This window comes from Podarcis pityusensis (assembly GCF_964106645.2).
Source record: "Podarcis pityusensis genome assembly, chromosome: Z".
In the NCBI taxonomy this organism is placed as follows: domain Eukaryota; kingdom Metazoa; phylum Chordata; class Lepidosauria; order Squamata; family Lacertidae; genus Podarcis; species Podarcis pityusensis.
Window position 1 is genome coordinate 25,674,825 of NC_138044.1, and position 15,578 is coordinate 25,690,402.

The window sequence follows — 15,578 nt, forward strand, 5'->3', positions numbered from 1 at the left end:
AGGGAGCCAGGTCCTAAAGCCCGGCGCAAGGAGACAGGAGGGTCCGGGGGGTCGGCGTCAGAAGAATCCCGGAAGGAAGAGACCCCGGGGGGCAGAGGGACCCAGAGAAGAACAGTCAGGCGGAAAAGGTGGAGCAGGGCTAGGATATTAAGTTGGTGTACAAGGGGCGGAGACTCAGACGGAGCTTCGCCGATCTAACCATGAGACGTAGAGTTGCACGCAGCAGATTGAGAATGGAAACTGTAACTCAATAAAGACTTTTATTTAATGATCGCTGGCTAGCGTGATCCTCTGTGAGCTAGGATCTGGAAGCAGCTCTGACACATGCGCAGAGTGTTCCCACAGCAAAGAGAAGGCTCTTTCGTGAGCAGAAAAAGAGAGTTGTACTATGTGCTGAATGGGACAGGAAGTTCTTTTACGCACCAGAGCCCTGCAAATTGGATCCTGCAAGAAGTCGTGATGGCTTCCAACTTTAAGAGAGGATTAGATAAATTCATGGATGGTAAGACAATGAATGGCTGCTAGCCACAATGACTATGTCCTACCTCCACTGTCAGTGGCAGGGTGCCTTTGAATGCTAATTGCTGGGAATCACAAGTAGTTTTCGGCACAGGTCCTGGTTTTGGGCTTCCAACAGGCATCTGGTTGGTGACTATGAGAAAAGGTTGTTGACTAGATAGGCCAGCAGGACTCTTGTTAGATTCTTAATTTTTTCTAATAGAGGCAAGCAAGTGCACGTCAGTATTGGTATGCTTGAGGCACACCAATTTCAAAGTGTACTGGATTATGCCCACAATAATCCTATGATGCAGCAGGAATTCATTATGATAGCAAGCAAACCTTTCCCCTACATTTGTTCATTTTTCAGAATCTGTTTCACTTCTGCCAGAGATGGTCAGAGGCAAAGAGCTGGGTAGGGTACTGGAGCCCTGCCCTTGTACATTAGAAATAGTGCTCTTAATTTGAAATAACATTTTGACAACATACCTTAGGGCCAGGGGGCCCTGGAATACCGATGTCTGATAGGCCTGGATCACCCTTGTCTCCCTTCAGCCCAGGAAACCCAGGCTGGCCGGGCTGGCCAGGCTGGCCTGCTATGCCTTGGAAACCTTTTTGGCCTGGAGGACCTGCCCAAAATATTAAAAAGAAAGTTTTGCAATGGCTTCTAAAGGGCTCAGTTTGCAAACTACCTATCCAGATTCAATATCTTTGAAACTGAAGGTGTGTGTGGGGGGGAAGCTATAAGCAGGGTTTGCAACCACAATAGAATATACTTCTTTTGAAAATTGCAGAAATAAAGGACCCTAGAAAATAAGGTTTTGCTGCTCTGTCCAAAGTTGTCCAAAGTTCCTTACAGTACGGTATTTAATTAATGAATAAGTCAAATGTACGCATGTTAACTCAGCAGCAAATAAAGTATCTAATGAGGCTTAATCTCTGGATATGTTTTAGAACTGCAGTTTAATCCCCCACCCCCTTACTGTCCAACAAACCAATAAACAGCTAAACAACCCAGGAAGAAAAATGCTTTAAATAACTACCTGGAAGTCCCATTTCACCACTGGCACCTTTCTGTCCAGGAGGTCCAGTTGGTCCTGGTGGCCCAGGAAATCCCAAGTCTCCCTTCGGGCCTAGAGAAGGCACAATAATCATAATCAGCTTGCTTCTAGGAAAACCATTTTCCCCATCAAAGACACACAAAAAGAGTCTAATACATTTATTATGGCGTAAGTTTTCATAGACTAGAACCCACTTCATCAGATGAAGTGTTTCTCATAAATTGTGAACAGCAGGGCCCAAATGCTGTGAATACTGTGATATTTTAATTCAAAGCTCAAATACACACAGTGACCATTATCAACAGAAATTGACAACAAACAATATTTTCTCATGTTTGCTATGATAACTGAGTATCTGAATTGGAGAGAAAACTTTTGTCTTAACTGAGCCTTAAAGTGGAAATCCATCTTAAACTGGTTTTTGTGTGTGAATGAAATAATATTTTGTTAAGGAAGTTGTATGGACACTGTGAAAAACATGCATGGGTGAGCAGTCTGAGTCCATAAAATGCTGCAAGAAAGTGCCCTGGATGTGTAATTGAGAAGCCATGTATTTGAATGTGTATCATACATTACAACTGTTTATCAACAACAGTTCCTGTTTCCTAGTCCATTTCTTTAAAAATCACTTCCCTGGTTTCGGTCTTTGATGGATGCCTTGTTAACATTTTCTTAGAACGACTAACTAGAGCTGATGTTTTCTCATGATTTATTACCCTCCTCAGAGTCTCTAGAAGTGCAATCTTCATGTGAGGAGGGGTTGCATTTTCTCTCTATTTCACATTAGAAGAAAATGCATTGCATGTGAACTCTTAAGTCACCATGCACAGCCTGCCATTTCACAAACTGCAACTATCATGATACACTTTGAACTGCTAATATACTATGGGGCACCTGCCCTAGCTGTATTGAGCTTGGCTTTTAAATAAGCAGAAGGAAGGCAGTTTAAATATAGCAAACAGCTGTGCAGTGGAGCTGTCAACAATGTGTAATAATGGGGAAATTTTAAAAGGAAAATAGGAATCTGCCTTCTCCACAGTCAGACTGTTTATCCTTCCAGCTCTGTAGTAGCTATAAGAACTAGGGTGTTAATGCATGTTACGCATACCCCAATTTTCAACTGCAAAATGTTGGAGGATATTGGTATATCAGCAGAAGATCCTGGGTTTATATTGTTAATCATAAGACTTAAAACTAAGGACTGTGGAACGTCATGATTAGCATTGGTTTAGTAGGGTGGGCCATGATGCTTCTAACAATATACAGTGTGGTTGGCTGAATAATTAATTGCTTGCATGGTTTTAACTTAACAAAAAAAATGCAATAAAAGCCTGCTGGGTGAGGCTAACAGCCCATTTTGTTCTCACTGTGGCCAACTAGATGCTTGTGGGGAACCTGCAAGCAGGATACAAGCAAAAGAGCACTCCCCACCACTGGAGTTTCTAGCAACTGGTATACAGAAGCATTACTGCCTCTTACTGTGGAAGTGACTAGTAGCCACTGACAGCCTGATTCACCTTGAATTGATCTAATCCTCTTTTAAAGCCATCCAAGTTGGTCGCCATCACTACCTCTTATGGGAGGGAGTTCCATATGCACTGTATGAATAAGTACTTTCTTTTATGTGTCCTGAATCTTCCAACATTCAGCTTCATTGAATGTCCTCAAGTTTTAGTGTTATGAGAGAGGGAGAAAAACATTTCTCTATCCACATTCTTTATGCGACACATGATTTTATAGACCTTTGCTTTCCTCATATTCCTTAGTTACTGATAAATAACCAACATCCAATTGCTCAACAGGTCAACATGAATGACTCTGGCAACATTTCTAGCTCTTTTAGGAGCAGGCTAGTTCTCAGCGCTTTAGCAGAGAAGGAGAATGGAACTCAAACCTCAGCAAGATGTACAGGTGTAAGTCAGTCAAGCCAACATCTGTAAAATGGTTTGAAGCCAATGCGATATTTTGGTGTGCATTGTCTTCATTGATGATCTTGTGGTCACACAGCACATGCACATTTACACAAGCCATCTTCCTTACCTGGTAGTCCAGGTATCCCTGGCTGTCCAACTAGTCCAGGAGTCCCTGGGTCACCTGGGGTGCCTGGGTAGCCCTTCTGCCCTGTTAAACCAGGAATACCTTCAGGCAAAGAGAAAGAGAGTTTTATTTATATTTAGGTGCACAAACAGAAATATGTTAACAGTTCCAACAGCATCATCCAATCAACCAAGCTAAGGGCCACTGCACATGGACCACAAATCCAGTGGTGCATATTCACTCACATATATCATGTGATTATCTCCACAGCTGAACTTGTGAATGTGCTTTTCCAGTGAGAAAGATTGCAGAGCAAAAAGAAAGACGGAAGGAAAAAAGGAAGGATTGATGCAGCCAGAAATTAAATCGAATTGTTGCAAGGATTGGGGCATGGGGAATGTCTCTTGGTCTGAAAAGAGCTGAATGGTACCAAACAGTATTACAACAGGAAGCAACACAAGAAACACAATTATCTCACCAGGAGCTCCTGGATCTCCTTTTTCTCCTTTAGTGCCCAGCTGCCCTGGATCAATTGTTCCTGGAGGTCCAGGCACGCCTGTCTCACCTTTGCTGCCTTTTTGCCCTGCTGGTCCTGGACGACCAGGCTGGCCTGGTAATCCATCATTGCCTAAGCAGTGTCCAAACAAGAGAGTATTCATCATTGTTTCAGTCTACATTACAAAACATTGTGAAACAAGTGTTTGCATGGTCAAAGCATTTGGTATAACACCAAGAAACCAAAAGCTATATTGACTAAAATGATATTTTATCGTTCTGTACTTCCTCCAAAGTGCTTGGAGTGGTATAAATTGGAGGTGGGCAACCTCAGATCCAGAACTGACTCACCGTTCATGGACTATTTTTTTAACAAGTGGGTGGGGCCACCAAATTGCCAACCATCTAATGTCAGGTTATTCATATTTTAAGGCTTAGTCCTAGAGCACTAAGATTGGAGATACACTCACTACTTGATCTTCAGCAGAAAAAAAGATTGAACTTTGATCTTTGCACTTAGTGTCTACAGGTGGGCTTGGTTTAACCAATACAGCCTTAGGGGCCAAATTCAGAGATTTAGTGGGTCTATTTAGGCCCATGGGCCAGGAGCCCTCCTTCTGGCATAAATGGTCACTGCTACCCTACCCATTTTGTTTTCACTAGAACCATGTGAGCTAGGTATGGGGCAAAATCACCCAATAAGCTTCATGGCTCCCTGGGGATTTGAACTCAAGTCTGCCCTGGTCCTAGTCTAATACTCTTATTACACAAAAAAATTCAGGCCATGAGGTGCTAAAACTATTTTTAGGTTGCCAACACTATAACCAAATAATGTACAAAGGGAGACAGAAATCAAATGCCCTCCTCTTATCTACGTGTGTTAAACAGGAAGTAAACTTGAACATCCAGAATCTTTAAATGACCAGTTCCACATTCCAATGCTGCTTTACTTCTATGGCTATAAAAATGTAAAACAACAGTAAGGTAAAGGAGCTCTTACCTTTCATGCCAGGAAAGCCATTCCTGCCTGGGGTTCCAGGGGAACCTTGGGGACCAGGTGCACCCATCACTCCCATATCGCCTTTGTTACCTGGATGCACGGAATTACCAGTTTTATTCTGAGCAAAAACACACACCCCCCAGAAAAAAATTCACTGCTTTCTTTCCTATAGGATTAAACTGGTGAATCAAATCAGTCTATTGCACTAAAGCCATCTATTGCAATCCAAAAGCCATTCTCTCCTGCAAGCATCCACAATGTCTTCGTCTACAGAATAACTCTAGAAGATGAAAGCTCCTAGGACTTGGCTCCTAAATGTGCAACTTTTCACAAGTTCAAAAAAGCATACAGAATCCATATACTGGAGTTTAGCTGGAACAGTTTGAACTACAAGTTTGTGTATGCAAAAAAAAAAAAAAAAAAAAAAAAAAAAAAAACAAACAGATTTGGAGGAAGAAAAAAGCAACTCTCTCCACTTATAGATGCCACATGCATGCATTGAAACAGGCACCACTGCAGAAGAGGAATGCCCTTTTCAGAGAGGCATTCAGGGAGAGTGCTTTGCTAAGTAGTCACCTGCCACCCATGGAAGCACTCAATGGGGTGAGGTCGGGGCTAAGCAGCTGAACTGGTGGCACAACCGCCAACACTAATTTAATGCTCTCACCACTGCATTCCCAAACTTATAATTGTCCTTTCCCTATCCCTGCCCAAGTAAGGAGCAGTGCCAGAGGAGAGCTTCATCCCACCACAAGCCCCACCACTGGAAGTATGTACATGCAAAACAATCATCTGTCACAATCAATCAATCAATCAATCAATATCTGTAGCACAATTAATTGACTGATCATGACAGTTGTCTTATTTCCCAACTGTTCATCTATGAACTAGATCAGCTGCACATGACTTCTGTTATCATGAGGCCCTGAAACTGAATTTATCTCTGGTTTAGGCTATCAGACAGCGAAAGCTTGCAATGTTCTCAGTTCTTCACCAGTGAACTAGGTTTCGATAGCTTGGTTTTACACAAGCATTTACTTGCTTCCTACACATCAAGCCATCTCTTTAAAGCAGACTAATTCATATGGAATTGTTATTTTCTACAAGTAAAGCTCCACATGGATGCAAACAGTGTCTACACTATGCAGTTGATAGTGTAAAAGGATTTACCTGGAATTCCTGGAAGTCCATCTCTTCCGACTGGCCCAGGTGAACCTGGAGGTCCTGGGAGACCGGGTGATCCAGGAAATCCTTGAATGCCCCTATCTCCTGGAGGACCGGGAATGTCGAATCCTGGTGAACCAGGATCTCCCTTTTCACCTGGTATGCCCTGTAATCCTAGGCAAATATGATTAGAAAACAATCCTTTAGCAAGAAACAATTTCCAAAAGGTACTGCAGAGCAACTTGTATGGGCAAGAGAAGCAGGGGAATTGTTGCAAACTACGTCATATACATATCTTTATATCACAATATGATTATATTGCAGTATAGAGTTGACTTGTTGCCTTCATTCAACATAACCTACGGCAGAGCAGGTCTGTGATAAAAACAAGGGCTAGGACAAAGAGTATAAAATATAAATTAAAATTGTCCAAGTTAAAAAAGGGTTTTTTAAAGAAAAAAAGGAACCAAAATATAAATATACTGTATTTTTTCATGTATAGCATGCCCCCATGTATAAGAGACCCCCTATTTTGGGAGACTCCAAATCAAGAAAATGCGGGGAGATTGCCCAGAGTTGTTGAGCTTTTTTGGGGGGGGGCACCCAATCCAACAACAGCCCTTGCCACAGCCAACAATCACCCGCCCAATCACCACTGATAATCTCCTGCTTGCGGCTGCAACCGATCGCCCGTCCCCCCTCTGCACTATCCATGTATAAGACGAACCCCCCATTTTTAACATACTTATAAAATAAAAAAGCCTCATCTTATACATGGAAAATACGGTAAATAAAATCAAAAGTTAACAAACACACAATCAGGAATTTAGAAATCAGGAATTCAAGACACTAGGTCTAAACAAACTGTTGAACTCTCGCTCTAAGTGAACAGAGATTATTCTAATTTTATTATTTATTTATCTGAAAAATTATCACCCCACACTTCACCAAGAGACTCCCATTTTATGACTGATGGATTAAGAGGCAGTTTGTCTTTTACTTACTGTATTATTTTTAGGTGCCAGGCTAAGCCATTTTTGTCTCATGCATTTTCAAGGTTTGCATTGTAAGTGTTGGATGGATGCCGAATTTTAAATATTGTAAAGAATGTTTTATATGATATCCAACTATTTGTTCATTGACTTTAATTGTGTGTGTACATACGTTATTGCTGTTTTGTTTTAATTTGTATTGAAAACCACTGTGAGATAGGTATGGTAAAGGTTAGTATATAAGTCCATCTTAAATAAAATAAAAATACTAACAACAACAAATAATAACAATGCCCCAAGAAGGAAACTGCTATGCACACTGAAAAACTTTCAAGTAATTGAAAGAAAGATGAGCAACTTTAATTTAAAACATATTATGTTTGTTTCTGTGCTCCATTATTTTTCTTATCATTATTATTTACCAATAGCAACAGGAACTGCTATTTTAAACAAAAAAGGTAAGAAAAATAATATTTAAGGGAAGAAGGAAAAAAGCTTGAAGGAAACCACAGTACCTGATGAACCTGAGAAGTTGCAAACCCAGCACAGTAAGAACTCATCAGGAGGTTGAGGCACAGGAAGCAGTAAGGGGGTTGCGAGAATGCCATTAGGGTTAGGATACAAAAGGAAGCACATCGGTGTTAGACCAAGAAAACCAAACAAACCCTATACAAACGGTTGCAATCCACAACTCGCCAACTGGACAGAACAACCATTGAGTAAATGGATTGTGGACTGCAAAGCATGTCACCTAACCCAAGCACAATGCCAGGCTATGCAACGTCAACACCAAAGAGACTAGACTTTGAACAGACTTGATTGAAACGTTTTCCATTTGGTGGTAACTACCACATGTGGAGAAAGACAACATATTTGTAATATAGAAAAATTCCAGTGAAAAGGCAAGCTTTTGATACATTTATATAATGGAATTAAATCCTAGCATATATACATTTTGGCTTTTCTTCTTTCCAAAGTGATACCACAGCTATTGCAATGTGCTAATTTGCTGGAATGATTTTGTTCTTCAAGAGAGGGGTGGGGTGGGAATTGAATAAATGGTGACACACACAAAGGAAAACGTGAACCAAGGAGACTGTCTCAAGTTTCATTGCAACCAAGATTGTTTTAACATTATTCCAACCTAACGTTAAGGCTATATGGAGAGAAATGAAGACAAAAGAACGAACGTGACATCACAACAAACAAAGATAGTTAAATGCTGATTTGTTAGTATAAGCTCTAGTCATACACAGCATTCCATCAGGCTAACAAGAACAGCTGTAGTTACAGTGGTATGGGAGAATGAAAAATGAACCATAAATATGTTTTGAGAAAGGCAGGTAGAATGGGCATGCGAAGGAAAATAAATGCTTGTAGAGTAAAAATTCATCATCAAGGGTGGAAGAACCTGTGGCCCTGCAGATGTTGGTCTACAACTCCCATCATTCTTGGCCATACTGGATAGGGCTCATGGGAACTGTAGTCCAACACTAAATCTGAAGAGCTCTAGGCTCTCTCTCCCTGAATTATATGATGGGCAAAACTCAGTGCCTGGCAAACAGGTGGTATGGGAGCCCAAGCAATGTGTGAATACATGTTCATTCAAAGCAGTGTTACATGCAGAGATTCACCTGAGAAGCTACGGCATGTCGTGTGGAGGGGGTATTAAAATGGGACAAAGAATCTGGACAGCTCTTGAGGAATCCATTCCCTGAGAAAAAACACTGGAGTGCTTCTTAACGATGTAATCACTCATGGCCATGATTCAGTAATTCTAAATACTATAGTCAATGGAACTAGTCAAATTCTTTTTGATTTGATTTCTTGAAGAGATAAGCAAGGTCCCCAGAGAGTTGTGGGTTAGTTACTAGGGTCACATCTGCACCTCACATTTACACTACTACCACTTTATCAGTCATGGCTTCCTCCAAGGACTCCAGGGACTGTAAAGGTTGCTGAGAGCTGTTAGGAGGGAGATATTTCTTTCCCCCAAAGGCTACAATTCCCAGAATGATTTAGCAACCAGTCCCTCTTGTCGGGGAACTCTGGGAATTTTCTGACTGTCATGTGCTTTCTATTCGCTTCTTGCCAGTTTCCACTGGCCTTCCTCAATAGCTGATTTCTGGCCTCACTTCAGGGATTTAGCCAATGCTTAGAACAGGTGTGGAGAACCTTTTCTGCCCAATGAGACAGATCTTTATCTCCTCCCATCCTGCAGGCTAACTTTGGCAGGAGGACTGGACCACCTACCTGCCAACCACCAGATCACAAAATGACATTAGGTGACTGACAGGTGAATGGTCCTGCCTGTCTATCAAAGTTGGTCCATGAGGCTGGGGTGGAAATGGGTGTTGGGTGGAAATGGTAACCAAGCAAGGACTGAACGTGGAGTTCAACCCTACTTTCTGCAAAGATTGGCTCCACAAAGAGGCATCCAACTGCATCACTACCAACCCAACACCTGATGTCACATACAAGGTGTGGGGCAGGTGGTTTGGATTCCTCACCCTTGGGCCTAAAAATATCGTTTTCCCAGTATGTCATCTCTGGTCCTAATGCAGGCCAGATTACCTGTGTCCCAGATTCAGAGGGCTCTTATCCTTGGCCTATGAGGCCAAATGCCCTGCCAAGACTGCCAGCAGCTCAGCTACCTGATGATCTCTCAAAAGTCTACTGTGCAGCGACTATGGGTTCCTTAAGACATCCTCCACTGTAACTGAACCCTTTGCAGGTGCTACCTAGGCCTTTTTAGTCTCATCTCTCCTCTGCCATGAATGCTAGACATTTATGGGAGTTTTTCCCCTCCTTTTAAATGAAAGTCATTAAGAATGTGATGCTGGATGGTTGCTGGAATGGCTGTTTCGCAATAAGTTTGTGATCATGCAGAACACTTAGACCCCAAGGCATGGATTTTCTTGAAATACATATTCCAGCTCATGTTTTTGCACATTATTGGTGTAAACAATATTTAAAATCAACAAGAGGTGAATGAGTAGTCATGCAACACAGCAAAGAAGGTGTGTGCCACAAGGACCAAAACATGTACTTAAAGCAGTTTGTAGCCAAAAGTGTGGCTCATATTTTATTTTAATTAAGAACAACAAACATTTCAATTGTGGTTTATTGCAGTGCAGATTCAGGGCCTGTTCAGATGCAAGGCCCATGCAGGCTGCCTCAGGAGGTGTGCTGGGCTCCTGGCTGGGCCTTCATAGAGATGTCATTAACATGGCATCTGGGTAGTGTATACAAAGCTGCAATTATTCCTGTGACAGGAGCAACCTGAAAAAGAGGTGCTACCGTCATAGGGATTGTTGGGACCACATATACAAGGAAAAGAGGAGACCTCCAGGTATACAGGAGTAAGTATCATTGATTAGGCCCCATGTACTCTGAATTAGGGTCATCAGGGGCACTGTAATAAGCACAACCAATCCCATGCTGTGATCTTTGGCTGAAGGGTGATACATAAATTTAATAAATAATAATAATCCCTGTCTCTAGTAGCCCACAACCACACCTTACATTTAAAGCTGTATTGTTCCACTTTAACACTGCTTCCCCCAAGGAATGATCCTGGGAACTGGAGTTTGCTAACGGCCCTCAGAGTTGCTAAGAGACCCCTATGCCCCTCACGGAGCTACAAGTGGTTCAGTCACCAATCCCTCTTCCCTGAGAACTTTGGGAACTGTAGCTCTATGATGGGAATAGCTTGGTGAGGGGTCTCCAAACAAAACTCAGCATCCTTAACAAACTATTGTCTCCAAAGTTGTTGTGGGAATCCATGACTATTTAAAGTGGAAGGATATTGCTTTAAATGTTTGGTGTGGATGCGGCCTCTGCAGCAAAGTAATTACAAAAGATGAAAGGCTGAGTTTGGTTGCTGCTGTTGTTACGCACGCACCCGAACAAGATCCTAATTCCAAACATACTGGGTGTAACTAACAAAGTAAAAGTGGGGCCTGAAGCAAAAATGTTATAGTGTTTCTTCCCTCCCAAAGGAAGTTCCAGCCAACCATTCTCCCCAAGCAGGGCATGACCTCCCCCTACTACTTTCTGCTTATTTCCCTTCTGGTTCAATAGACATTCTGCATTCAATCACCACTGAACAGGCTCAGCCCTCAGGTTGCTTTGGGTAGAGGGATGTTTCCTCTTATTAGGTTCTTATTTCTAAAAATCAGTTGCATTCCTGAAAACCTTCAAGTTCCCCAAAAGCATGCTGATAGCTCCCTCTTGTTTCTCAGTGGTCCTGTTTTAGCAACATAACTGGCTGGCACTCACCACCTGGGCTTGCTGTTAAGAGGAACCTATACTCCTGTATATAGTATCCTGTATATATCTGGCTCTCTTCTTTTCCTTGTACCGTATTGGCAGCTCTCCTCTGCCCCCCCCCCTTTCTATTTTATGACCTCTGTGGAGGCAAAGGGCACCTCTACAGAAGGCCATCTTTGTCCACAAACCCAGCGGTGTGGCCCTGCAACACCCCCTGAGATAATCCTGACAGGAAAAATAGAATTCTGACTCAGGGAAATCATATGGAGAGAAACAATGCTTTCACCTTACAATGGATTACACGTTTGTGAAACAAACCCAAATATAAGCATATCTTATATACATGTCATAGACATTTAAAATATTTCTAAATGTGAGGTAACTATACATACAGAAGAGGGGAAGGATAATCTGTAGACACCATAAAAGGTGAAGCAAATTATGTCCATGGTAGGCAGAAATTAGATGTAGGCCAATAATTTCACCTGTCTCAAGGTACAGTTAGAGACTGATAGTGGAATAACAGCATCAGCACCATACATTTATGACAACATCAGCTCCATACATTTATACCACTTTAACAGCCAAGGCTTTCCCCAAAGAACCATGGGAAACGTAGTTTGTTATGGGTACTGAGAGTTGTTAGGAGACCCCTATTCCCCTCACAGAGCAATAGCTCTCAGGGTAGTTTAATAATTAATCCCCCGTCCCATGGGAATTGTAGCTCTAACAAGTCTCCTAACTACAGTTCTTGAGGGAAGTCATGACTCGTAAAGTGGTATAACAATACTTAAAATGTATAGTGTGGATATAGCCACAGATCAGAGCTTCCAAACTCTGTGTTGTGACACATTTTTTGTTGGCTGCTGTGCATACGTGCATCACACGAAAGCTCCCTGCGCTGCTCCTGGGACTGGAAACGGGTTAGTTTAACCTCCAGTTTGCTAGTAAAACTGAATTACTGTGTCACAAAATGATGATTGTCTAAAAAGTGTGTCACCATCATGAAAGCTCTGCCATAGATTCATAGAGTTGGTGAGAACTTTGTAATCTTATATTGTTCAACCTCCTGCTCAGTGCAGGGAAATAAGCACAAGAGCACAAGAGCATCAACAACAACTTAGCTGCCCAGCCTCTGCTTGAAGATATGTACTCAGAAGTTAGTCCCACTGAGTTCAATGGGGCTTACTCCCAGACCACTGAGTCTGCAGTCTGATTTTGTGCCACAGTACAATGGTTTGTATATCGCATGCTAGTCCTAGTCAGAGTAGACCCAGTGAAATTAATGGCCATGACTAGCTTATGTGTACTCTGAGTAGAAGTTACGTTGACTGCAACCCAATGTCCTTGTGATGACACTCCATATATCTGGACTTAAATTTCCTTCAGTACACCAGTCAATTGCCCTCTAAGTAGAAGGGGTAATGCTTGTAAGTCTTTTAAGCACCCCATTTCACTCACTTCACTGTGGTTCAGCCTATGTTTAGACTGTGCGACTTCAGACTATAGTTGTGATGGTTACAGGATGGAGTGTTCCTTTTTAAAAAGTCTGCATAGAAATCTAGTAGGTTAGGGAGAAGGCTAAGCTAGAACGATTTTCCCCATTACCTGCTAGCTTTCTGTGGACAGGAGTTTTATTATAATAATTTATATGTTACGGGCACACCATCATTTGAATCCCGCATTGAGAATTCACCTAAAATCAGGATCCAGAATCTTCTTCATTCATTCATAAAATACAAAAAGCTTTGTTGAACAAATTTCACAACTGGAAGTCGGGAAGCAGGTGACTGTGATCTAAGGTAACAGTTATTTCCAGATCTGCACTGGTACAATGAAGAGTTTAAGCCTCTTGAGTCCAGTTAGGAACTACTAATGTTCTGTGGGATAATTTTGCTTCATGTAAGTATGGACCAGCTATTCTAAAGCAGCCCAAATGGCAATAAGCATATTGATTATTTTAGGGCTCGCTTCAGCCTGTTCAGTGCAACAAAAAGTTTGGGAAAACCCTAGGCTATATATGGAAGGGAATAATGGAAGAAAGTCAAATGGATGGTCAGCCTGAATTTCCTCATTTTCTACTCTGATGTGTTGGATTTGGGATCATGCCATTTACAGGCCAGTTGTTGTGAGACCTACCTGGTGGACCCACAGGTCCTGGAGGCCCTGGAGCCCCAGGTGGGCCTTGGCCGCCAATCCCTGGAATCCCTGGAGGTCCTGGTAACCCAGGTTGGCCACGTGGTCCCAGGTCACCTGGAAAGAAAAATCCAACAACTCAAATCTTTAAAAGGTTGCAAACAGATGTAATTTCAACCAGTCTCAACGAAGCAGAACACTGATAGTTAATTACAGTTTCTCAATTTAAGATATGCCAAGTCATAGGTAGCACAACCCACGGTTTCCAAAACCACTGTTTCCAATACAGGTAACTTAGGGAACTGTAAACCAAGGTTTGTCAGGTTACCTATCACATCAAACCATGATTAAGCTTACTTAACCACAGATGGCATTGAGTTGAGACCAGACAGAAGTGCTTATGAGCACAACACTCCATAAGCACAGGAACACAGGAAGCTGCCTGATACAGTCTAATCACTGGCCCATCTAGTTCATTATTGTCTGCACTGACTGGTAGCATAAAGTTAGCAGTATCTGTACCTTTAGGCCCTGGAGTTCCATCAAAACCTATCCGTCCTGGAAGGCCAGGGTTTCCTGGAAAGCCGAAATCACCTTTGGGACCTTGTGCTCCTTTGAAACCCGGTGGCCCAGGTGGCCCAGCTGGTCCTGGAACACCAAAACCACGGTCCCCCTTGCAACATAAGAAAGAGAGTCAAACAATAACTCAGAACATTCTTGCTTTGTTCCTGTGGCTTTTATATTTATTGTGAACCCATCTTGACTACAGTAACTACTGAAATGGGGTATAAGTATACATTTGACTTGATAATTCAGCTATCACACCAAGCAACAATTAATGTAGCTTAACTACATTCTCGCATTATGTTCGAATTAGCAAACTATGGTTTGCAATTGGCCCGAAAGCCAGAAACTAGAGCCCATGCTTCAAAGTGAGTTTTCCAAACCTTCACTTTTTATCATTGTGGCTTTTATGATGTCTAAATTAATAAATTATATTAATGGTTATTGCTGAACAACAGAAATATGAGTGCTGAGTAGATGGGAAAGGAAAGCAGACAAACAGGTCTAAACCATACTTTGTTGCAATATTTTTGTAAGTTCAAACCATGGTTTAACATTCTAAACTGTGGTTAATAGTACAAACTAAGGGTATGCACTGACCACAAGATTTGATTCAGACCCTAATTCAATACTTTGGAAAGAGCATTATTTGATCTGAAACACTTCAGAGGCTGTCCAATTTTATTCAGGGTCCAAATCTGAATTTTGATCCAGCAGAATGAGGTTTTGTGCTTCCCCTTTCACTATTATGGGGAAGAAGAAGAAAAAGTACACGGCTATAACTTTTTCTTTTACAGAAGTGTATTATATTTGCCAGCATAGTAGTTTGTCTTGAGTGGGTAATGCATAGTAAATTACAGAGAAAGAGGAATAGGAATTTTGTGTTGGACACCTTTAGCATTTGTGAGGTTCCCACTTGGTACCCAAGTGCCTGTTAGTTAATTCTAAACTCCCATTAACTGGAGGCAGTACTGAAGACTCCAACCACTAATCACCTATCATACCTTGGGCAGGAGCAAACAAACAATCTTTTAGTACTTAACCATATAAGCATTATGAATGTAACTTATAGGGCCAGGAAGTTTGACCATGCTTGCACTGTCAGAAAAGTCCAACCCCACTGTTTTTATTGCATGCAATAGTTCTTCATAACATCCCAAGCAAATGGAGAGAACCCTTCTTTACAGACCTTCTGTCCTGCTAATCCAGGAAGTCCAGGAGGTCCATCCTGACCTGCTCTTCCAGGGTTTCCTGGTACACCAGGAAGGCCTGGCAACCCAGGATATCCTAAAAGAACAAAGAAGAGGGTTTGGAGCTCACTACCATGAAGCATCAGCAATCTTCAAAAGGGATTCTGCA

General features: G+C 41.9%; 1 protein-coding gene across 2 annotated transcripts in view; it reads right to left on the reverse strand.

The window, feature by feature from the left end:
- Window positions 1-15,578, reverse strand: part of COL4A5 (collagen type IV alpha 5 chain) — a 134,009-nt gene that overhangs the window by 32,076 nt on the left and 86,355 nt on the right. For both annotated transcript variants that reach the window (XM_080990519.1, XM_080990520.1), the window contains 9 exons: window positions 15,409-15,506; window positions 14,178-14,328; window positions 13,659-13,772; window positions 6,262-6,429; window positions 5,092-5,181; window positions 4,075-4,224; window positions 3,600-3,698; window positions 1,542-1,631; window positions 988-1,127 (listed from right to left, as the gene is read on the reverse strand). In XM_080990519.1, coding sequence (XP_080846645.1) covers window positions 988-1,127; window positions 1,542-1,631; window positions 3,600-3,698; window positions 4,075-4,224; window positions 5,092-5,181; window positions 6,262-6,429; window positions 13,659-13,772; window positions 14,178-14,328; window positions 15,409-15,506 — 1,100 coding nt within the window. The remainder of the gene's footprint in view (window positions 1-987; window positions 1,128-1,541; window positions 1,632-3,599; window positions 3,699-4,074; window positions 4,225-5,091; window positions 5,182-6,261; window positions 6,430-13,658; window positions 13,773-14,177; window positions 14,329-15,408; window positions 15,507-15,578) is intronic.